The sequence below is a fragment of the Elephas maximus genome, chromosome 5 (assembly GCF_024166365.1).
Source record: "Elephas maximus indicus isolate mEleMax1 chromosome 5, mEleMax1 primary haplotype, whole genome shotgun sequence".
NCBI classification, from domain to species: Eukaryota; Metazoa; Chordata; class Mammalia; order Proboscidea; family Elephantidae; genus Elephas; species Elephas maximus.
The window spans coordinates 111,493,292-111,518,975 of record NC_064823.1 but is presented as its reverse complement, the minus strand read 5'-3'; the positions used below and the strand labels follow the sequence as shown (position 1 = coordinate 111,518,975).

Below are 25,684 nucleotides of genomic sequence, written 5' to 3'. Positions count from 1 at the left end.
GTGAGGAAATCAGAACATTTATCCATTGCTGGTGGGAATGTAAAATGGTACAGCCATTGTGGAAAACAATATGGTAGTTCCCCACAAAACTAAAAATAAAAACCCAGTGCTGTCGAGTCTATTCCGACTCATAGCGACCCTATAGGACAGAGTAGAACTGCCCCATAGAGTTTCCAAGGAAACTAAAAATAGAACTACCATGTATCCCAGCAATTCCACTTCTAGGTGTACAACCAAAGACTTGAAGTTAGGTTCAAATAGAGATTCATATACCAATGTCCATTGCAGCACTATTCACATTGCCAGAAGATGGAAACAACCTAAACGCCCATCAACAGATGAATGGATAAAGAAAATGTGGTACGTACATACAATGGAATACTACTCTGCCAGTAGGAGAAACGAAGTCTTGATACATGCTAAAATGTGGATGGAGCCAGAAGACATTTGTGAATAAGTCAATCACAAAAGGACAACTAGTATATAACCTCACTTATATAAAAAGGGAGCCCTGGTGGCACAGTGGTTAAAAGCTTGGCTGCTAACCAAAAGGTCAGGAGTTTGAATCTACCAGTCGCTCCTTGGAAACCCTATGGGGCAGTTCTACTCTGTCCTATAGGGTCACTTTGAGTCAGAAATAACTCAACAGCAATGGGTTGTTTTTGGTTGATTTATATAAAAAAGCAAGAAAAGGAAAATGTATAGAGAACAAAGTTCATTAGTGGTTACTAGGGATGGGAAAGAGGCGGAAAAGGAGGGTTAATGATGATGGAAACATCACACTGATTAAGGGTACTATTACACAGCTGATTATTGTAATTGCTGTTAATAAGTTATAAACCAGTAAAAAGCTGCATTGGTAAAAGTTGTGTGACAGATATTTTACCACAATAAAACACAAAAAAGTAGCTGCTAAGGTTGATTATGTACCCAAAACACCTCATGGGATTTGGTTCTTCGGTTTGGAGGTGTTGGGTTATAGTTTCATGGGACATCCCAGTTAAATGGTCTAATAGCATGTTTAGTACTTGTGTTCTAGCTACTAGTTCATTACGTAGTGCCTGGGGTCTTAAAAGCTTGCAAGGACCATTGAGGCACAGCAATAGGTCTCTATTCTCCTGGAGCAACAGAGAAACAAGGACAGTCAGATGTAAGAGGAGGATATGAAATGTGTGGCTAATTGCCTCTATGAAAAACTGCCTCCTTAACCATGAGACCTGAAGAACTGGATGGTGCCTGGACCATTTTGATCAAAGATTCTGTAGAAGAATCCTGATCAAAAGGGGAAAAATGCAGAATGAAATTTCAAATTCTTATGGACTCCAGAAGCTATGAAGGTTGTATGAACCCCTGAAACTATTGCCCTGAGTTAATCTCAAACCTTAAACCAAAAATATCCCCCCAAAGTCTTCTTAAAACCAAACAATAGTTTAACTTAACTAGCCAAAGACGTCTGCCTTAGGCATTATGCTCCTATAAGATCTATATGGGGGAGGCGGGGCCAAGATGGTGGACAAGGTAGACGCTACCTTGGATCCCTCTTGCAACAAAGACTCGGAAAAACAAGTGAATCGATCACATACATAACAATCTATGAACCCTGAACAACAAACACAGATTTAGAGACGGAAAATGAACAAATACGAGGAAGCAGCAATTGTTTTCGGAGCCTGGAGCCAGCGTCCCAGTCAGGTAACCTTTGGCGCCCGATTTAGGCCAGGGCCCAGGGGAGCTGATGGCGCAAACAAGGGGCGCAGCCCTAACCCCCTGAACTCACCCCGGGAGGGGGCCCAGCCGGTCTGCGAGGGCGGCGTGGCAACGCAGCCAGTGGAAGAAGTCCCCCGGAGGCAACGACTGGTCTTGGAGCTGGGAGAGCAGCGTCCAGCTGGGGAATCTTGCCGCCGGGCTTTTGACTGGGCGCTGTCACGGCACAAGCACGGAGAGCTACTCCACTTCCCTGAACTAACCCCGGGAGGGGGCCCAGCCAGTTCTCCGGGGCGGCGCAGCGACGCGGCAGGCCGGACGAGAAGTCCCCGGGAGGCAGCTACTGATTTTGCAGTTGGGAGAGCACCGTCCCAGCAGGGGAACCTTGACTTTGGGCATGGGACTGGCAGCGGAGGATCTGACCGCGGCTTCAGTGGGCCAGATCCCTGGGGGCAATCTCCACACAGCCAGCACACATAGGCGACACGCCCCTCGGGAATCTCAGATAAAATAGTCATTCCAAGCAAGACAACCAACTCTGGCTATATTCTGAGGTGCTACTCTCCTATCTCTCTGATCCCTCCCCCACCCTCCCCAGGCGGCTTCATTAACATTGGAATTTCCTGAGCCAGAGGGAGAACGGCTCCGGCTCCGCGGCGGCTTTGCTTCCCCCCCCCCCCTTTTTTTTTTCCTTTTGGTCTTTTCCTAACCCACTCTTCCAGCCTGAGAGAAGGAAACACAAAAAACCCAGGGACCAAAAATCCACCCCTAATTGGACTAAAAACACAGAATCAGCTACAGCCAAGCATATATGATCCAAATCTCAGACTTTCATCCTTACAGGGAACAAGGTGGCGGTTATAATCCAAAGGCAGTTCTGATAGGGATCTGAATGCATTTTTTTTTAGCGGATTCTCTGGAAAAACTAGTTTCCCAGTGATGGCTCGGAGACAGCAGTCCATATCAAACCACATAAAGAAACAGACCATGACAGCTTCTCCAACCCCCCAAACAAAAGAATCAAAATCTTTCCCAAATGAAGATACAATCCTGGAATTATCAGATACAGAATATAAAAAACTAATTTGCAGAATGCTTCAAGACATCAGAAACGAAATAAGGCAAACTGCAGAAAAAGCCAAGGAACACACCAATAAAACAGTAGAAGAACTCAAAAAGATTATTCAAGAACATAGTGGAAAAATTAATAAGTTGCAAGAATCCATAGAGAGACAGCATGTAGAAATCCAAAAGATTAACAATAAAATTACAGAATTAGACAACGCAATAGGAAGTCAGAGGAGCAGACTCGAGCAATTAGAATGCAGACTGGAACATCTGGAGGACCAGGGAATTAACACCAACATAGCTGAAAAAAAATCAGATAAAAGAATTTAAAAAATGAAGAAACCCTAAGAATCATGTGGGACACTATCAAGAAGGATAACTTGTGTGCGATTGGAGTCCCAGAACAGGGAGGGAGGACAGAAAACACAGAGAAAATAGTTGAAGATCTTCTGACAGAAAACTTCCCTGGAATCATGAAAGATGAAAGGATATCTATCCAAGATGCTCATTGAACCCCATTTAAGATTGATCCAAAAAGAAAAACACCAAGACATATTATCATCAAACTAGCCAAAACCAAAGATAAACAGAAAATTTTAAAAGCAGCCAGGGAGAAAAGAAAGGTTTCCTTCAAGGGAGAATCAATAAGAATAAGTTCAGACTACTCAGCAGAAACCATGCAGGCAAGAAGGGAATGGGACAACATATACAGAGCACTGAAGGAGAAAAACTGCCAGCCAAGGATCATATATCCAGCAAAACTCTCTCTGAAATATGAAGGCGAAATTAAGATATTTACAGATAAACACAAGTTTAGAGAATTTGCAAAAACCAAACCAAAGCTACAAGAAATACTAAAGGATATTGTTTGGTCAGAAAACCAATAACATCAGATACCAGCACAATACAAGGTCACAAAACAGAATGTCCTGATATCAACTCAAATAGGGAAATCACAAAAACAAATTAAGATTAATTAAAAAAAATGCTCATAACAGGGAATCACTGAAGTCAATATGTAAAAGATCACAATAATCAAAAACAGGGACTAAATACAGGAGGCATAGAACTGCCATATGGAGAGTGATACAAGGCGACATAGAACAATACAAGTTAGGTTTTTACTTAGAAAAATAGGGGTAAATAATAAGGTAACCACAAAAAGGTATAACAACTCCATAACTCAAGATAAAAGCCAAGAAAAACATAACGACTCAACAAACATAAAGTCAAACACTACGAAAATGAGGTTCTCACAATTTACTAACAAAAACGTCTCAGCACAAAAAAGTATGTGGAAAAATGAAATTGTCAACAACACACATAAAAAGGCATCAAAATGACAACACTAAACACTTATTTATCTATAATTGCGCTGAATGTAAATGGACTAAATGCACCAATAAAGAGACAGAGAGTCTCGGACTGGATAAAGAAACACGATCCGTCTATATGCTGCCTACAAGAGACACACCTTAGACTTAGAGACACAAACAAACTAAAACTCAAAGGATGGAAAAAAATATATCAAGCAAACAATAAGCAAAAAAGAAGAGGAGTAGCAATATTAATTTCTGACAAAATAGACTGTAGACTTAAAGCCACCACAAAGGATAAAGAAGGACACTACATAATGATAAAAGGGACAATTGATCAGGAAGACATAACCATATTAAATATTTATGCACCCAATGACAGGGCTGCAAGATCCATAAATCAAATTTTAACAGAATTGAAAAGTGAGATAGACACCTCCACATTTATAGTAGGGGACTTCAACACACCACTTTCGGAGAAGGACAGGACATCCAGTAAGAAGCTCAATAGAGACATGGAAGACCTAATTACAACAATCAACCAACTTGACCTCATTGACTTATACAGAACTCTTCACCCAACTGCTGCAAAATATACTTTTTTTTCTAGTGCACATGGAACATTCTCTAGAATAGACCACATATTAGGTCATAAAACAAACCTTTGCAGAATCCAAAACATCGAAATATTACAAAGCATCTTCTCAGACCACAAGGCAATAAAACTAGAAATCAATAACAGAAAAACTAGGGAAAAGAAATCAAATACTTGGAAACTGAACAATACCCTCCTGAAAAAAGACTGGGTTATAGAAGACATCAAGGAGGGAATAAGGAAATTCATAGAATGCAACGAGAATGAAAATACTTCCTATCAAAACCTCTGGGACACAGCAAAAGCAGTGCTCAGAGGCCAATTTTTATCGACAAATGCACACATACAAAAAGAAGAAAGACCCAAAATCAGAGAACTGTCCCTACAACTTGAACAAATAGAAAGTGAGCAACAAAAGAATCCATCAGACACCAGATGAAAACAAATAATAAAAATTAGAGCTGAACTAAATGAATTAGAGAACAGAAAAACAATTGAAAGAATTAACAAAGCCAAAAGCTGGTTCTTTGAAAAAATTAACAAAATTGATAAACCACTGGCTAGACTGACTAAAGAAATAAGGAAAGGAAACAAATAACCCGAATAAGAAACGAGAAGGACCACATCACAACAGAACCAACTGAAATTAAAAGAATCATATCAGATTATTACGAAAAATTGTACTCTAACAAATTTGCAAACCTAGAAGAAATGGATGAATTCCTGGAAAAACACTACCTACCTAAACTAACACATTCAGAAGTAGAACAACTAAATAGACCCATAACAAAAAAAGAGATTGAAACGGTAATCAAAAAACTCCCAACAAAAAAAAGCCCCGGCCCGGACGGATTCACTGCAGAGTTCTACCAAACTTTCAGAGAAGAGTTAACACCACTACTACTAAAGGTATTTCAAAGCATAGAAAATGACGGAACACTACCCAACTCATTCTATGAAGCCACCATCTCCCTGACACCAAAACCAGGTAAAGACATTACAAAAAAAGAAAATTACAGACCTATATCCCTCATGAACATAGAGGCAAAAATCCTCAACAAAATTCTAGCCAATAGAATTCAACAACATATCAAAAAAAAAATTCACCCTGATCAAGTGGGATTTATACCAGGTATGCAAGGCTGGTTTAATATCAGAAAAACCATTAATGTAATCCACCACATAAATAAAACAAAAGACAAAAACCACATGATCTTATCAATTGATGCAGAAAAGACATTTGACAAAGTCCAACACCCATTTATGATAAAAACTCTCACCAAAACAGGAACTGAAGGAAAATTCCTCAACATAATAAAGGACATCTATGCAATTTTTATGCAAAGCCAACAGCCAATATCACTCTAAATGGAGAGAACCTGAAAGCATTTCCCTTGAGAACGGGAACCAGACAAGGATGCCCTTTATCACCGCTCTTATTCAACATCGTGCTAGAAGTCCTAGCCAGGGCAATTAGGCTAGACAAAGAAATAAAAGGTATCCGGATTGGGAAGGAGGAAGTAAAATTACCTCTATTTGCAGATGACATGATCTTATACGCAGAAAACCCTAAGGAATCCTCCAGAAAACTACTGAAACTAATAGAAGAGTTTGGCAGAGTCTCAGGTTATAAAATAAACATACAAAAATCACTTGGATTCCTCTACATCAACAAAAAGAACATCGAAGAGGAAATAACCAAATCAATACCATTCACAGTAGCCCCCAAGAAGATAAAATACTTAGGAACAAATCCTACCAAGGATGTAAAAGACCTATACAAAAAAAACTACAAAGCTCTACTACAAGAAATTCAAAAGGACTTACTTAAGTGGAAAAACATACCTTGCTCGTGGATAGGAAGACTTAACATAGTAAAAATGTCTATTCTACCAAAAGCCATCTATACATTCAATGCACTTCCGATCCAAATTCCAATGTCATTTTTGAAGGTGATAGAGAAACAAATCACCAGTTTCATATGGAAGGGAAAGAAGCCTCGGATAAGCAAAGCATTACTGAAAAAGAAGAAGAAAGTGGGAGGCCTCACTCTACCTGATTTCAGAAGCTATTATACAGCCACAGTAGTCAAAACAGCCTGGTACTGGTACAACAACAGGCACATAGACCAATGGAACAGAATTGAGAACCCAGATATAAATCCATCCACATATGAGCAGCTGATATTTGACAAAGGCCCAGTGTCAGTTAATTGGGGAAAAGATAGTCTTTTTAACAAATGGTGCTGGCATACCTGGATATCCATTTGCAAAAAAATGAAACAGGACCCATACCTCACACCATGCACAAAAACTAACTCCAAGTGGATCAAAGACCTAAACATAAAGACTAAAACGATAAAGATCATGGAAGAAAAAATAGGGACAACGTTAGGAGCCCTAATACGAGGCATAAACAGAATACAAAACATTACCAAAAATGATGAAGAGAAACCAGATAACTGGGAGCTCCTAAAAATCAAACACCTATGCTCATCTAAAGACTTCACCAAAAGAGTAAAAAGACCACCTACAGACTGGGAAAGAATTTTCAGCTACGACATCTCCGACCAGCGCCTGATCTCTAAAATCTACATGATTCTGTCAAAACTCAACCACAAAAAGACAAACAACCCAATCAAGAAGTGGGCAAAGGATATGAACACACACTTCACTAAAGAAGATATTCAGGCAGCTAACAGATACATGAGAAAATGCTCTCAATCATTAGCCATTAGAGAAATGCAAATTAAAACTACGATGAGATTCCATCTCACTCCAACACGGCTGGCATTAATCCAAAAAACACAAAATAATAACTGTTGGAGAGGCTGCGGAGAGATTGGAACTCTTATACACTGCTGGTGGGAATGTAAAATGGTACAACCACTTTGGAAATCTATCTGGCGTTATCTTAAACAGTTAGAAATAGAACTACCATACAACCCAGAAATCCCACTCCTTGGAATATACCCTAGAGAAACAAGAGCCTTCACGCGAACAGATATATGCACACCCATGTTTATTGCAGCTCTGTTTACAATAGCAAAAAGCTGGAAGCAACCAAGGTGTCCATCAACGGATGAATGGGTAAATAAATTGTGGTATATTCACACAATGGAATACTACGCATCGATAAAGAACAGTGACGAATCTGTCAAACATTTCATAACATAGAGGAACCTGCAAGGCATTATGCTGAGCAAAATCAGTCAGAGGCAAAAGGACAAATATTGTATAAGACCACTATTATAAGATCTTGAGAAATAGTATAAACTGAGAAGAACACATACTTTTGTGGTTATGAGGGGGGGAGGGAGGGAGGGAGGGAGAGGGTTTTTTTACCGATTAATTAGCTGAAAAGAACTGCTTTAGGTGAAGGGAAGGACAACACTCAATACATGGAAGGTCAGCTCAACTGGACTGGACTGGACCAAAAGCAAAGAAGCTTCCGGGATAAACTGAATACTTCAAAGGTCAGAGGAGCAAGGGCGGGGGTTTGGGAACCATGGTTTAAGGGGACTTCTAAGTCAATTGGCAAAATAATTCTATTATGAAAACATTCTGCATCCCACTTTGAAATGTGGCATCTGGGGTCTTAAATGCTAACAAGCGGCCATCTAAGATGCATCAATTGGTCTCAACCCACCTGGAGCAAAGGAGAATGAAGAACACCAAGGTCACACAACAACTAAGAGCCCAAGAGACAGAAAGGGCCACATGAACCAGAGACCTACATCATCCTGAGAACAGAAGAACTAGTTGGTGCCCGGCCACAATTGATGACTGCCCTGACAGGGAGCACAGCAGAGGACCCCTGAGGGAGCAGGAGATCAGTGGGATGCAGACCCCAAATTCTCATAAAAAGACCAGACTTAATGGTCTGGATGTGACTAGAGGAATCCCAGCGGTCATGGTCCCCAAACCTTCTGTTGACACAGGACAGGAACCATCCCCGAAGACAACTCATCAGACATGAAAGGGACTGGACAGTGGTTAGGAGAGAGATGCTGATGAAGAGTGAGCTAATTATATCAGGTGGACACTTGAGACTGTGTTGGCATCTCCTGTCTGGAGGGGGGATGGGAGGATAGAGAGAGTTGGAGGCTGCCAAAGTTTTCACGAAAGGAGAGACTGGAAGTGCTGACTCATTAGGGGGAGAGCAAGTGGGAGTAAGTAGTAAGATGTATATTAACTTATATGTGACAGACTGACTTGATTTGTAAACGTTCACTTGAAGCTCAATAAAAAAAAAAAAAAAAGATCTATATGGGATCAAATTGACAACACCAAATAGAAAGATTAGATATGAACCTTAGGGGGCAGAAAAAGTGAGAATGGTTACACAACTCAATGTAATCAATGTCTCTGTATGGTACATGTAGAAACTGTTGAATTGGTGAATTGGTGTATTTTGTTGTGTATATTCTCAACAACAACAACAAAATAAATAAATTTTAAAAAGAGTACTCTGAAGCTTCCAGGTTAGAGTAAATTCTTTCACCCTTGGTAAACACATGTTATATACAATTTGGGGAAAATTTAGTCCTTTTAAAGGCATTCATTGGAGGAAACTAATTTGATCCTTCCCACAATCCTATAAGGATTGAGTACATTACATAAGAAAACTGTTTTGTAGTTCCCAGGTTTGAGGTATAATATTTAATCATCCAGACTGACAAAGAACTTTCATTTCATTGGTCTATACATTAAGAATTTCTGCTAAGGGACCTAGTGACAAATCTATACTCCAAGGAAAAGTCAATACCAACACGCCAAGTTCTAAATGTTAATACCTCATTTCTCAGGCACACAGTTTCTCTGCAACATACTAGAAGATAGTAGAAGATATTAGAAGAGTGAAATGACAACAGTCATTAAGTTCTTCTGGTTGCCTTTGAGAAGGAAAGCCAAGGCTAGGCCTTCCAGGCCGTGTTATCCCAATTTTAGCCTTGATAACTTTACAGGTTTAAACAAAGTGGAAAAGAATCATAGCTACACATCAAAAGTATGTGACTGCAATACCTGCTTCCTCTAGCTATTTGTAGAGAGAGTTTTTTTTTTTTTTAAACATATTCTTAAGCTATCTGTTATGGATTGAATTGTCTCCCCCAAAAGATATGGTGAAGTTCTAATCCCCAGTACCTGTGTACGTGACCTTATTTGGAAATAGGGTCTTTGCAGATGTTATCAGTTAACACGAGATCATACTGGAGTAGGGTGGTCCTAATCCAATATGACTGGTGTCCTTACAAGAAAGTAGAAGAGACACAGAGAGAAATATAGAAGATGGGCATGTGAAGACTTTGGCAGAGACTGGAGTCATCAGCAAGCCCACGAAAGCCAAGAATCATTGTACGTCATCAGAAGGTAGAAGTACGGGACAGATACTCTCTCAGAACCCTCAGAAGGAATCAGCAGGGCCAATTCCCTGACTTCTGACTCCCAGCCTCCAAAACTGTGAGACAATAAATTTCTGTTCTTATAAACCATCCAGTTGGTGGTACTTAGTTATTGCACTTCTGGGAAACTAGTACACTATCCCTTCCAGCCCACATATTCTCAGGGCTGCCCAAACGGATCGTCAGTTAAATAAACCCAATCCATGGACAGAGTAGAACTGCCCCATAGGGTTTACAATGAGCCGGTGGTGGATTCATACTGCCGACCTTTTGGTTAGCAGCTATAGCTCACCATAGCTCTCAACCACAGCGCCACCAGGACTCCAAATAAATTATACTCTACTTGAATTAGCCTGTTTAACAGTACATGATATATACACTTACTAAAAGCAATCACAGTCTAATGTAGAAATTGTAAAAGCTCATTATTAAAATATATAATATAGTTCAGGAGTATCTGCGATCTCAAAGAAATCAGGTTAAAAACTATGCCATTTCTACATCTCATTATAATCTTTTAAAATTAGATTTTAAATGTTACTCAGTAGCTCTTTTCTCTAGTGATGAAATATAAGCAATTCTCCAGTATTTGAATAGTAGAGAAAATGAGTATTGTGGATGATGCAAAACAGTGAAAAATAAGAAAAAAAAAATGTGTTTGACTTTAGAATTCTTTTCTACAACACATTTTACCATTCTGAATTTATTTTGCTGATTAAATTTAGCTTGCACACACTCAATGACACCAAAAAACACTGGTCCGAAAGTATAGTTATAAAATTAAATGTCATAACAAAAAATAGGATAAGTCTCTAAAGGATACCTGCAAACTGACTATAAATTATTATCTATTATAAGAGAAAATGAAAAACTCTCTTATTAGAGCACTTCTCAGAATGAACCAGGTCAAGAGAAAAACAAATTTTAACCTAAAAATGCCCTGAAGACCATGAGCACATTAACTAGAATTTCACAGCTGATTTAACTGGGAGTAGAAGTTGAATTATAATAAAGAAGATGAGCAAAATGAATTTAGAGTCTCCTGGCACTGGGTTTTTTGGGGGGGAAGCTAAACGTACTCTCTTTTATTGTCTTACTTATGGGCACACATGAGCCCATAGAGAAATTAAAGCAAAGAGATATGTGTGAAACTGTTTGAAAATATGCAACACATCAGAAGCAGAAACATAAACAGTGCTGGAATCCAGAAGCCTAGAGAAATCCAATTAATTTTCTTTTAATCCAGTTATTATTTGACATTTTTTGCAATCCTTTATTACTTAGTGTATGTTGGTTAATAAATACTTCTGTGGTCCCAGTTTCACTAGTACTAGCCCTCCTTTTCAGTTTGCTGTTTTATAACTATTGCTAACACTTCCTGAATTCTTTGTAAGAACAAGGCACTGTTTCAAGCCCTTGGTGCCATTTAATCCTCACATGAACTTTGTAACATAAGTACAACCGTGATTCCATTTTACAGACTAGGGGACTGAGACATTGGGCTCTATCGCCTACTCTCTCAACCACTGTAGTGAATTGAATGATGGTCCCCAAATGGTATGTCCATAGCCTATTCCCTGGAACCTGTGAATGTTACCTTATTTGGAAAAGGGTCTTTGCAAGCGGATTAAGTTAAGGATTTTGAGATAGAGAAATCAGCCCAGATTATCCCAGTGAGCCCTAAATCCAGTAACAAGTGTCCTTAAAAGAGACAGAAGAGGAGAAGGCACACACACACACACAGAGAAGGCGATGTGAGACTGAGGCAGATGTTGGAATGATGTGGCCACAAGCAATGTCTGGAGCAACCAGAAGTGGAAGAGGAAGGAAATGAATTCTCCCCTAGACCCCCAGAGGAGCTCTGCCAGCTTGAGATTTTGGAACTCCAGAACTCTGAGAGAAAAAAGTTCTGCTATTTTAAGCCACCCAGTTGGTGGTAATTTATATGGCACCGCACCATACTGCCACACTTTTGGGAACATAAAGGAGGCCTTGACTCCCATCCATATTTTAACCTAACAGCACTTCTCTCTTTTGACTGTGAAAGCGCCCTCTGCAATTCATTCTTCCTCGTCAAACGATTTCCTGAATACCGTTGTCAGTGGCTACTACTTTACTTATCTCTACAATTTACATCCTACTGTTTTTATTCTACTTGGAAGCTGTGACAACGGGCGCTTTTTCCAGCAAAAATGAGTGCCTTTGCCCTATTTAAGGCATATTTTACACGCTAATTAAATCAATGCAATAACATGAAACCTATTTACACTTGAAAATGCATTTCATTCAAAACATTACTATTCTGAAAACGTCCTAATATTCTAAACCAGGAAATAATTAATGTTATATTTGAATATGCATCCCCAGGTGGTACAGTTCAGCACTTGGCTGCTAACCAAACAGTTGGCCATTGGTGTCCACCCAGAGACATCTCAGAAGAAAGTTCTCGTGATCTATTTCTGAAAAATCAGCCATTGAAAATCCTATGGAGCACAGTTCTAGTCTGACACACACGGGGTTGCCATGAGTAAAGTCAACTTGATAGCAACTTTTTTTTCTTAATTTATATGTGAATATGTATTTAATACATGCTTTGAAATGAAAAAAAAAATGTATTCTTAGTATCTCAGATATCCCATGACATACTTTTCATTGACTATTCTTATTGAAAATTATCTCTAATCCTATTTGATATCATGCTGGATACTCTCTGCCCCTCTGCATCTGCTCTTCACCCTCCTCGCCTTGCTTTGGGTCCCAGTGTTGACCGGGAAGGACCACATCAATTGTGCTCCCCTGCCCTCTGGTTGTGGGTGAGTCCAGTTAAGGGGGGCACTAGCAGAAGAGTGTGCAGGAAGAGTGTGAAGTCAGGGTATTTATTTACTCCTTCTTCTATCTCCCCACAGGACTGCAGGGTTGGCAATGGCTGTGCTCCTCTGCCTCGGGCCACAGTACCTTCGGGAGATCCCGGCCATAGCTACAACTCTCTCCAGACACCACTTGTCCTTTTCCCCTTCAGAACTTGGGTAGCACTGCATCCCCTACAGCTACTCCCTGGTGCCTCCACATAGCTTGTTCTCTTAATCTGCCCACACCTCCATAAATAGTCTTTTCGTGAAACTCTTTTCAATCACCCCTTTAAGTGTGCTGTCTTCTTCTGCCAGATCATCACTGAAACGGCCATTGAGTATCCCAGCTGATAACATCAATCTACCTTACTGAATAATTTCTTTCCATAAATAAAATAATTCAGGGTTTTCAAAAACTGTCTAATTTAAAAGAATCACAACCTGCTATGACTAGTGCAGGGCTGTTTTTCTCATTTAACAACACCAGAAAAAAAAAGCAATAGCTTGAGATCATTTTGTTCCTCTCAGATACTTCTGCTACAATTGACTCTTATCACTGAATGATTTGGGTTCCAAAATACCTGTCATCGCCATCACTGATGCACTCAGGGAACGCGAAGCTACAGCCAAAAAGCATGATATGCTGATAGCAACTGAGGCGATGGAGGTACGTGAAGAACTTGAGGAACTTCTCCATTTCCATATTTTTGACAATTGAGAAGAAAGGTGTTAGCGTGGTGTGGTAGGGCAGCATCTGACATTGGCTGTGGGTGATATTCATGCAGGCACCTGAGAAGTCAAGACAATTAGATTTAGGAGCAGACACGTCAGAATTTAATGGTTAAAAACTCATTTATATGACAAGTTAGTATGTTCATAAAATAAAATATATTCTGTAAGTAATAATGATTATATATATATTTGTATTTATATATATATAATCATTTACCTATATACATACATGTAAGTATGTATGTACATGTGTTATAATGAAAGCAAGCTACCAATATTTACAGAGAGAGAGAATCTGTGACCTGGCTAAAGGTGGGGAAAAATAGGCACCCTCATACATACACTGAGCTACCCTGGTAGCACGGTGTTTGGCAGTTCGAATCCACCAGCCACTCCTTGAAAACCCTATGGGGCAGTTCTACTCTGTCCTATAGTGTCGCTATGAGTCGGAATCAACTCAATGACAACGAGTTTGATTGGATTTTGGTCTCATACATAGGTGTGGGGATATAAATTGGCAATCACCTTTTTGGATCATAGTTGGGCAGAGCAAAATGTATCTAAAAAAATAAAAATCTTTAAAACATGCATATCTTTTGACCCTGTAATTCCATTCCTAGAAATTTATCCTATGGAGATAATTATAGAGCATAGAAGGATCTTCATCTCTCCATTGTTTACAATTTTCAAAAAGCAGGAATCACCTAAGGGAATTGGTTTCAAAAATTAGAGACAAATAACAGAATACTTAGCTCAACTATCAAGATGGCTTAAGAGAGTATTTAACCACACGGAGTGATGCTCATAATGCAGTAAATAAAAATAGCAAGTTGTGAAACAATTTGTATGCAATGATCCTGTTTTTAAAAACGCACATTCATACCAGATGTTCCAATCCTTCTTATGTCAACAGTTTAGATCAGCTCAGAGCCCCTGTCTTCATTTTCTTTCATAACCAGCTCTTCTCCTGGACACCATGCCGTCTAGTCTTTCCTTCTCTTTCATTCCAGAAATTTACATGATTGATCTTGTATAAACCAAAAGTATAGCATGGGTCCAAATGATTGGATTTTAGGTGACATATTTTTACGTTTACATTTCTCTGTTTTTTACTGGTCTAAATAAAGATCTATTACTTTTGTAAAAAAGAAGACATTAAAATTTTGTTATTGTTGCTACTTAAAAGCAGAATCTTCAGGCTTTGGAAAAGCAGTGGAAGCATTTTCCCGACACAATGTAATTCCCAGTCAAAGAAATGGAGGAAAAAGCCTCTCCAAACATAACACTAACTCCATTTTAATAAAAATTATTTTAAAAGATAGAGCCGCATCTCTGTTAAAATAGCCAAGCTAACTCTTCAGTCTGCACTACAGAGCAAAAAGTTTGAAGGATTTCCAAGCAGAAAGCATCATTCATTCAGATAGCATCACTTCAGTCTTTACTTCTGATCCTCTCATTGTCTTTTCTAGGTCTCCTCATAAGCACACTTCCCAATCTTACTATGCTTTCAAACTTTCTGAAAACCTCCCAACCCATGTAGGAAGCCTATCACCAAACATCTAGGTTGTAGCCATTATTAGCTCAAAGTCTTACACTTCATGAAGAAACACAGTTCCCCGTTGTTAGGTATATCTATTGATCATTCAAAATGTGCTGAGCTCAGAGGGGCATAATCAAAACATGGTTACCGATTTCAAAAACAGCCAAAGACATTTGGAATTTCCAAAGACTTTTAGAATTTTTCAAAATACAAAGTAGGAAAGGAGAGAATTAGAAAGGAAGAAAAATCCAAAAAAAAAAAAAAAAATGCAGACAGATCACAAATAAACATATATATACATGAATTTGGCTGCTAACTGAAAGGTTGGCAGTTCAAACCCACCCAGCATCTCTGCAGGAGAAAGACTTGGCAATCTGCTACCATCTAGGAAACTCTATGGGGAAGTTCTACCCTGTCACATGAGTCTCTAAGTATTAAAATCACTCGATGACACGCCACAAAAACAGCAATAACATACATGAAGTCAGCTTCACATAAATGCTAGGGCTGGGGGAATATAGTAGTGATTGGGGCCAACTGATGGCGTTTGGGGAAAGCTTCACAAAGATGGCACTCAGCTCGTATAATCAGGGAAGTTAAAACATATTTCAGTGTGGGAGGGCATTTTAGGTGGAGAGAATGGTACAGACAATGGACTTCAAAATGACACAATTATGTGCATTATACCACAAGCAGAGAAGCTTGCTTATAAGAGCCAAAAGTAAATTTTTCTCTATGAAAAATATGAAATAATCTGCATAAAACTTAGTCTCAAGAAAACATGTATTGAGCACCAACACAGGTGACAAGATATATCTATTTCATATATGAGGAAACCTAATTTCAGAAAAGATAAGACAACTACCAAGGCTTGCTTAGCTAATATGTGGCCAGGCCCGAAGCCTGTGTCTCCCGAGAAACCTCCATTTGGAGCCACTCTAGGCTACAGGGGAAGGGAGTTGTTATGTTAAAAACAGTTCTTAAAGGAGATCATTCTTAACATCCCATGAAAAGAAGGGGCTAAAATACATATAGTGATATAACACAAGGTCTGTATTTATATTATGGAGCCCTGGTGGCACAGTGGTTAAGCACTCGGCCGCTATCTGAAAGATTGGCAGTTTGAATCCACTAGGCACTCCTCGGAAACTCTTTGAGGCAGTTGTTCTCTGTCCTATAGGGTTACTATGAGTCAGAATCAACTCAACGGCAACAGGTTTGGTTTTTCTCTTTTTTGGTATTTCTATTAATACATAGTTCACACACATATACTGATCACACTTCATAATTAGTTTTATCTAATACTGTTTTCTTTAGAGGTAATCAGCTTTTGAGTTTATCTTTTTACACTTGGTGGTAGACCATGTTTGAAACATTTAGATGAGCAAAAGGCTCATTCCCCTCATATAGCTGAAGAAAACACTGAATATTGAGAGACCATTTGAAAAATCAGGATAGAGAAGGAAATCATATTTTGTTTGGCTGTACTATGTTCATGGCAGTGTGAGTTGAATGAAAGAAAAAAAGATATTTCCCCCTCTAATAGTTAATTCCCTCGGGAAGAGAACCTATACTCAGGAAATGATAAAACAGTAGTATGAAACCTTAAAAATATGTATGTATCAAGATAATTGTTATAAACATAAATGTCTTATTTGTATACTGGTTTACAGTTTTCCAAGGTACCGCCATATATACTACAAAATTCAATCCTAATAATATAATGCCTATTCTTTCATTTTAAGTGAAGAAAATGGGGCTTTTATTGTGGGTGGTTGGGTGGATGGGTGGGATGGACGGATGAATGGATAGATGGATGGATGCATACATAGGTAGATAGACCAACAAAAGTGATTGGTGGAAGGGCACAGAGTCAGAAACAGAACTGGGACTGCTACTCAGGTCCCCAACCTCTTAGGGCAACATTCCTCCCACTACCCCATAGCTGTCAGAAGCACAGCAAATGCTCATGGAATTCAGAAGAGCAAGAAGTTAATGTAGGGTGAATGATTAGGGGAGATTCAATGAAGAGGAAGAACTCATTTTGGCAGCTGAGAGAGATAAGGTCTGGATTGGCAAAAGGCAGGGAAAAAAAGGTACTACTGGTAGAGAAAAATACACTACAAAACCCTAGAATCATTATTGCATGTGGCAATGAAAAACTGAAGAAATCGATTCTGGGCAGAGAATTCAACAAACTTGGCTGAGAATCCGCTAATACCCAACAACCTCTGACTCTTGACTTTATAACCTCTATTCAAGTAATCAGGTCAATTTCCTATTATCCCTCCTGTCTCAACATGTGTGTCCAATGTTATTTTTTCCTATAATGTCCCATTGTCTTTGAAATATGAAATTCTAGGATTGTATTTCTGCACGTTCTCACCAGGGGCAATGAGTTTTCATAAACCGGCTACGTGCTGTGCACCATATGAAGTCATGCAAAGATGTAAGTTCCCCACATCTCTGTGGGGAAGGGGAAGGGCGTTTTTGGAAACGGACTCATTTATTGTCCCTGCTCCATCTGACTCGGTTTTCATACGGTGGTGTTGGGGGGGGCGGGGGCGGCGGGAGGCAGTTTATTTTTGTTTTCTGAGAACTTACTACTGAATCAATAGAATTGGAGGTCAAGATTGCTACGGAAAAATATATAAAAAATACAATGGGTGTAATTAACTTTAGTGCTCCTATAAACATCATTATTCAATGTGCTTTTTCTTAAATAGCAGCTACTTCAGTGGGAGAGTGGTGAAGTGAATTTAGAAACAGATCAGAAAGGGAAAAATGGTCTGGTAAGACACAAACACTCTTATAAGCGCCTCAATTCTAAAACATCATTGCTAGTAAGACATTCACCGATTTAATCATAAATTTTCAGGGTACGTATTGATGACAAGACTGGTTCCCGTTAAAAAAATTAAAATACGAAAAACAAAGTGTTGCTTGGAATTGAGGAGATGGGTTATTGATTATTATTATTTTCTTAACCAGACTCAATAGTTTTCTAGATCTATCTCGATCTTTCTATATTCATATCACATTACTAATATTTGCGAAGAGACTAAAATTAGAGAGGAAAGATGGGTCTGTTGTAGGAATTTTCCCTGTGTTCATTTGGAAATTATGATAAATTCTCTTTTGTCTATTTCTGGGATTAGATAATGTGGAGTTAAAAATTCCTACTCAGATGATAATCTGTAAATGTAAAAATAAAGTAAGGATCCATGATTAACTTTTCTAAAAAAAAGTACACTCGGAGGTCCTGAATATCTCATTTTAAAGTGAGAATACTCACAGCCAAACTCATTTAGTAAAGCATCTTGGGAATAGTTATGAAAAAAAAAAGGAGGGGTATTGATTCATTTACTAAGCATTTCCACACTGAGTTTTCACATTCGTGGTTTTTACTGCACTCACACTCTCTGCCATCCCTGACTTAAAAATGATCCCACTTTCACTCAGTGCAGTATACTAAATACTTGTATTTGGTTTTGACTTGCATGCTATTTATTGCAACAGTGAATTCTTTTATAAAAATTAATATCCTTAAAATCAAATAGAAAATCACTTTTTAAATAAAAATGCAGCAGTAACTGAACCACTTTGATGATATCACATAACAACATTATTTGACAGAACTTCTCAAATTAAAAATCAACTTTCTAAAGTATTTTGTTACCTTTTGTCTAATGTTCCAACAAGAAACCTTAGTAATCTTTCTTCCTATATACAAAAAAAAAACAATCGCACGTATAATTGGAGGGCTCCAACTAAGGGCTTCATTGCATCCAGAGGCAATATTCTATCAGAATGGCAGTTGGTTTGCCCTGATTTACCTAAATGGACTCATTTTAATTCATGGATTTGCCTGTGGAGGCTTCTGCATTTGAGTGTCTCACTTCCAGATTCAGAAAATTCTATGAGGTCATTAACCGACAGTTCTTTGTACGCAGCCTGTTCAGGGGCTTAGGGAGAAAGTTTACGGCAGGATTGTTCACAAGTTTTCCATGTTTATTCCTCTCATCTACACTGTCATTAATTTTGTTGCTGCTTCCCATATGATATTGGTTAGTACCACCTCTTTAGTTTAAATCCTAGCCTTTTTCTTCTTTCAGTATTTTGAACTTTCTCACATTCACCACTTTTGTCTGCAGGCTTTTGTCCTCAATATTTACTGAGCAACTATAAAACTCTTGGCATTGTTCTCAGTCCTTTCACATATGTTGATTCGGTTAGCCCTCCCTGAAAGTTATTATCTCTTTCACAGCTGAAGAAACAAGGTTAAGCGATTCTCCCAAGTTTCACACAGCTAGTAAATGGCTAAGCTGGAATTTAACTCGAGTCATCCCATCCAACTCCAAGTCTCTTTCCACCAACAGCTGCCCCATAATTGTAGTTACAGACATCTTCACATCTGTGTTTATACCACTACAACAAGCCGGACTCGTGAGTTCTGTGGAGGCCGGTGGGGCCTTCCTGACTGATTATTCAACAAATAGTTATTGAGTGCCTACTATGTACTAGGCACTGGTCTAGGTGCTAAGCATATGATACTAAGCAAAACAATATCTCTGCCCTCATGGAGCTTCTGTCTGGTGGGTGGAGACAGAAAACAAACACTTAAATAGATAATGTGTCTGGCATTAATACACAAAGTCATAACCCTATCATTATTGGGTGCTATCGAGCAGATTCCAACTCATAGCGACCTCGTGACACAGAATAACTGCCCCATAAGGTTTTCTTGGAAGCAGATCGCCAGGTCCTTCTCCCATGGAGCCACTGGGTGGGTTTCAAAGGCTAACCTTTTGGTTAGCGGACAAGCCCTTAATCATTTGCCCCACCAGGGCTCCTTGTGCTTGGCAAAAGCCAAAGAAGTAGATATGTCTCTTTAAGGGGAAACAAACATCGCAATAGGAGTTCCTGGTGACACAAATGATTAAGTGATCAGCTGCCATAAAGGTTGGCAGCTCAAACTCATCCAGAGGCACCTTGGAAGAACTCAGCAATCTTCTTCCAAAAAGATCACAGCCATTGAAAATCCTATGGAGTTCAGTTCTACTCCGCACACATGGGGTCACCATGAGCCAGAATAGACTTGTCAGCAAATGGTTTGGGGTTTATCTTTAAAAAAAAAAAAAAATCACAGTATACCGGCATTAATGGCTCAGTGGTAAAATTCTCTCCTTCCATGTGGAAGACCCAGGTTCAATTCCCTGCCAACGCACCTCATGTGTAGCCACCCCATCTGTGAGTGGAGGCCTGCATGTTGCCAGGATGCTGAGCAGGTTTCAGTAGAGCTTCCAGACTAACACAGACTAGGAAGAAAGGCCTGGTAATCTACTTCCAAAAATCAGCCAATGAAAACTCTATGGATCACAAAGGTTTGATCATAGGGGCTGCCTTGACAACAGCTAACAACAACAGCATCACAATAAATCTATTCTTGTCAAGATTGGACTAAGTTCTCTTAGTTTAAAAGTGAATTTCTCCTTTAAGAAATATACCAGAACTAAATATTCAGACAGTATGAATATTATAAAATGCAGCTGCTAAGAAGCAACTTGACTCAGCCTTTTTATTTGTGCTCAAACATTTTGCCTATTGCATCCTGTGTTCATGGTTCATATTATAATATTAAACCGTCATCATTTCATTTGAGGATTAACAGCCATCAAATGGGAGCATCAAAGGGAAGCAAGTCCCTTCCCTCTACTAGGTCACTCACAGCAGCTAAATTGCCCTGCAGAGATAGGAAGCCACAGCTGAGGCCTGCTTCAGAAAGCCAGCCTTCTCAGAGGACGGCAAGGATCCCCAGAAGCATCCCATCCAAAGCGCTCCTGGGTCTCTTTATAACATCATCCCATTTTATTTCCACTATAGTATGAACACCACCTAATATTTACTTGGAAACCCTGCTGGCATAGTGGCTAAAAGTCTGGCTGCTAATCAAAAACTCAGCAGTTCGGATCCACCAGGTGCTCCTTGAAAACCCTATGGGGCAGTTCTACTCTGTCCTACAGGATCGCTGTGAGTCAGAATCCACTCGAAGGCAATGGGTTTAGATATTTACTCATTTACTTCTTTGTTCTCAGCATCCCCTCTTATGAAACTAGGGACTTTGCCTTGTCACTGGGATTCCAAATAGCTGACTCCCAATAGTTATTCATTGAATGAAAGGGGAGATTAGATGAGATAAACTCTTCCCACTAAAATGTTACCTATTGAACAATATGAGGTAGATATGAAACCATCAGGATATGTAAGACTTGAGGGCACTAATGCTAATGGTTAAATATTGCTACTGTCTATTGTTTTCAATAACCTGTTCCTTAGAATTTACCATGGCCTAGGAAGTCATCCCAGCCTCTTCTCACCACCACATCAATTCCATTCTTGGGTTCTGCTCTGGACGACAGTGCGGCAGTTAAAATAAAGGTGGAGCGGCCACTCTCTATATACTCTGAAAGGCGATACCTCTGTTCAATTGTTTTTAGCATGAGACTCCACTATAAAAAAAAGTTGCTGTCCAGTCAACTCAAGATGCTAAGTAACTTCCCCAGGACCACACAGCCTGACTCATGGTGATTTCGCATGCTCCAGAGTAGAACTGCTTCTCAGGGTTTTCAAGGCTGTGACCTTTCAGAAACAATCTTCAAAGGCATCTCTGGGTGGATTCAAGCTGCCAACACTTTAGTTAGCAGTGGAGCACTTAATCATTTGCACCACCCAAGGACTTTGTTTACAAGTGATAAAGGCTGGAGAGAGGAGACTAGGATGAGCACCTGCACACTAGACCGCTTCAAACAGAACTGAAATGGTAGTTATAACTAACAAGAGCAGGAGGAAACTCTGTAAACTATCAGAGTTAAGTCAAAGCTCAGCTACTGGAGGACTGGGACACAGAAGCTGAGAGGCTGCATTGAGCCTGGTCCAAACTCTGGCTCTACCACCCACACAAGGTGTTCCTAAGTGGTGCAAATGGTTAACATGCTCAGCTATAACTGAAAGGTTAGAGTTTTGAGTCCACCCACAGGCACCTCAGAAGAATAGCCTGGAGACCAACCTGCTTCTGAAAAATCATCTATTGAAAACCCTATGGAGTGCAGTTCTACTCTGACACACATGGGGTAGCCATGAGTCAGAATCCACTCCAACAAATGGTTTTTTTTTAACTACTTCACAAGAGTGTGTGGTGTTGGGGAAGTTACTTAACATCTTGAAGCCTTCTAACTTGTAAAGTGGAAAGAATAAAAATGTCAATCATAGGATTGTGAGGATTAAACTTGATAAAGCACTTAGAGCAATGCCTTCGTATAGTTGATGTCCAACTGATGCTAGCTGAGCAGTGCAGATACCTTCAGCAAGAAGAAAATATAGGATTGACAGAGAAGATACAATGAGAAAAGTTTATTTCACACTAAAAGCCGAAAGAAACCATTAATATCGATTCAAGTTGGGTCTATATATGAAAGGTATTTTAAGTTTCAATTCCATTTATTGTTTATATAGTGAAATGAAACAATTTAAAGATTAGGGAACAGATCGGAGATTTTTGAATGCCATTTAGGTCAGATGTTTGCTAGTCAATTTATAAATAGCATCTTATTTAATCTGCCCTACAATCCTATTAAAAAAAAAAAGATTTCTTTATTCCCATTTTACAGATGATAAGACAAATACAATAGGGTAAGAAAGTTTTTAAGGTAACAAAACAAATGGTAAATAATAGAGTTAGAATGGAAGCCAAGTCTTCCTGATTTCATGGCCTATTCTCCTGCCATTGCATCATGCTGTCAAAAGTACCATTCCACTTTAGCACTGTAAATTTCCTTAATTCGTTTTAAAATATTTTGATGAATCTCTTTGGAGTCTAACAATAGAGCTGCTTCTCCGAGACTGATAAAAACTAACCCTTCTCAAAGGAAACAATGACTATGCTATTGAAAATCCGTTTCAAGTTCTCACTAAGGGACCAATTGGATTTGGAATGTTCAGTGTCTATTCCTGGCTGTACCATGAAGGCAATCCAGGTCAGGACTGTGTCGGCAGAGTGGAATAATGAAGGTCATTCTCTATTCTAGATAATTCACACATAAAGAAATGTTTTGCCAGAATAATTTCTGGGACAAGCTGATTTGAAAGGATGTTGTGTACTTAGGAAGATTAGTAAGAGTTACAGCGAGATAAGTAGAAACAGAAAGCTAAAGACAGGGCCCCTCTGAAGATCTCAGTGTCTTAACTGTGTTCTTCAAACCAAAACATGGGGGCTATTTATTTCTCATAAGACAAAATCAAGGAGAAAGAAAACAAAAGACACTTTTGTTTTTAATGAGTCCATTGGAATATTTGTAAAATGTCTTTACAGATGTATTTAAATAGGAAAGCCAATGCCTTGCTAATTCATGCAAAAAAATAAATAAATAAAGTATCTAGCACAATGCTGTGTGAACTATCAGAGTTAAGTAAAAGCTAGCCACTCTTGCCAGGAGAAGCATGAGTTTTGGGGTTTAATATTTTCTATATTATTACATATATTCTAGAGTTAAGTCTTTTTATGCAATCCTAAATCTCTTGGTGACATCCTTTGCCAAGCTTCAAGATTTACAACCTACATGTATATAATCTAGGTCATTCTTTCCTATCCTTATACACATGCACTCATACACACACACACTACTTGGTTCCAAAATGTTTAAATGGTACTAAAGCCTCATACCTGATGGAATTCATTCATTCAAAAAATATTTACTATGGCAATGCTCTAACACAATGAGAGGGTCAATATTTTATTGTAAATCAATTATTCACATTTTATAGAACTAAGCAAATTGTAACATTTCAGCTATAACACCATGTTAATCATTTTTAATTAATTTTTCTAAAATTATGTTGTTGTCGTCAGGTGCCATTGAGTCAGTTTGAACTCATAGTGACCTCATGTATAACAGAAGAGAACATTGCCCAGTCCTGCACCATCCTCACAATCCTTGCTATGTTTGAACCCATTATTATAGCCACTGTGTCAATCTATCTCGTTGAGGGTCTTCCTCTTTTTCACTGACCCTCTACTTTACCAAGCAAGCATCATGTCTTTTTCCAGAAATTGGTTCCTCCTGATAACATGTCCAAAGTAAGGAAGATAAAGTCTCATCATTCTCACTTCCAAGGAGCATTCTTACTGATGAAGAATGAAGGCTACAGCCTTCAATATGGATTACACCTCCACATAAAACAAAAATCCTCACAACTGAACCGATAAGCAACATCATGATAAACAGAAAAAATACTGAAATGGATTACATCCCATCCCTGTTTAATCTTCTATACTAGAATTATGAAGTATCATGGATTGAACTATGTCCCCCCAAAAACGTGTGTATTAACTTGGTTAGGCCATGATTCTCAGTATTCTGTGGTTGTCCTCCATTTTGTGATTGTAATTTTATGTTAAAGAGGATTAGGGTGGGATTGTAACACCCTTAACAGGTCACATCCTTGATTCAACATAAAGGGAGTTTCCTTGGGGTGTAGCCTGCACCACCTTGTATCTCTCAAGAGATAAAAGGAAAGGGAAGCTAGCAGAGAGTGGGGACCTCATACCACCAAGAAAGCAGTGCTGGGAGCAGAGCGCGTCCTTTGGACTGGGGGTCCCTGCACAGAGATGCCTCCAGACCAAGGGAAGACTGATGACAAGGACCTTCCTCCAGAGCCGACAGAGAGAGCCTTCGCCTAGAGCCGGTGCCCTGAATTTGGACTTCTAGCCTACTGGACTGTGAGAGAATAAACTTCTCTTTGTTGAAGACATCGACTTGTAGTATTTCATGACAGCAGCACTAGATAACCAAGATACAAAGGATGGAATAATAATAATAATTTAAATTTATATGGTGCTTTCAAGTTGTAAAACATCTTTTCCATACATAGGATGGTTGTTCGACAATCTGATTCAAATATTGCCTTTACTATTCTAGTGACCTTGGGCAAGTTATTAATTTCTCCATGCATCAGTTGCCTCATCTGTAAAATGGGATAATAATATGTTGTCATAGGGTTATTGCAAGGATTAAATGAGTGTGTTTGCGTAATACCTAACACATGGTATAAGCTATAGAAGTTTTTGCTATTATTATTGTTATCTCAGGAGCCGCTGTGAACTAGGTGGGAGATGTATTTGTGTCTGTGTTATGTAGATAAGAAAACTGAGGCAGAGACATTTAATTTTCATTCTGCCTCTTTTTTCTGGATTCCATGATGAATCCATTTGAGGAGTGAAAATATAAATTATCCACTAATTTATATATCCAAACTGACAGACAAGTGGTGGACATCATGTTTGGTAAGGTAGACGGTCAGTGAAAAGGAGGAAAACCCTCAACAATATAGACTGACACAGTGGCTGCAACAATGGGCTGAAACACAGCAAAAGATTGTGAGGATAGCGCAGGACTGGGCAGCCTTTTGTTCTGTTGTACAAAG

The 25,684-nt window shown here is 39.0% G+C and overlaps 1 protein-coding gene across 1 annotated transcript in view; it reads right to left on the bottom strand.

The window, feature by feature from the left end:
- CORIN (corin, serine peptidase) overlaps positions 1-25,684 on the bottom strand; it is a 320,896-nt gene that overhangs the window by 207,722 nt on the left and 87,490 nt on the right. The window contains exon 4 of the mRNA XM_049886291.1: positions 13,515-13,722. Coding sequence (XP_049742248.1) covers positions 13,515-13,722 — 208 coding nt within the window. The remainder of the gene's footprint in view (positions 1-13,514; positions 13,723-25,684) is intronic.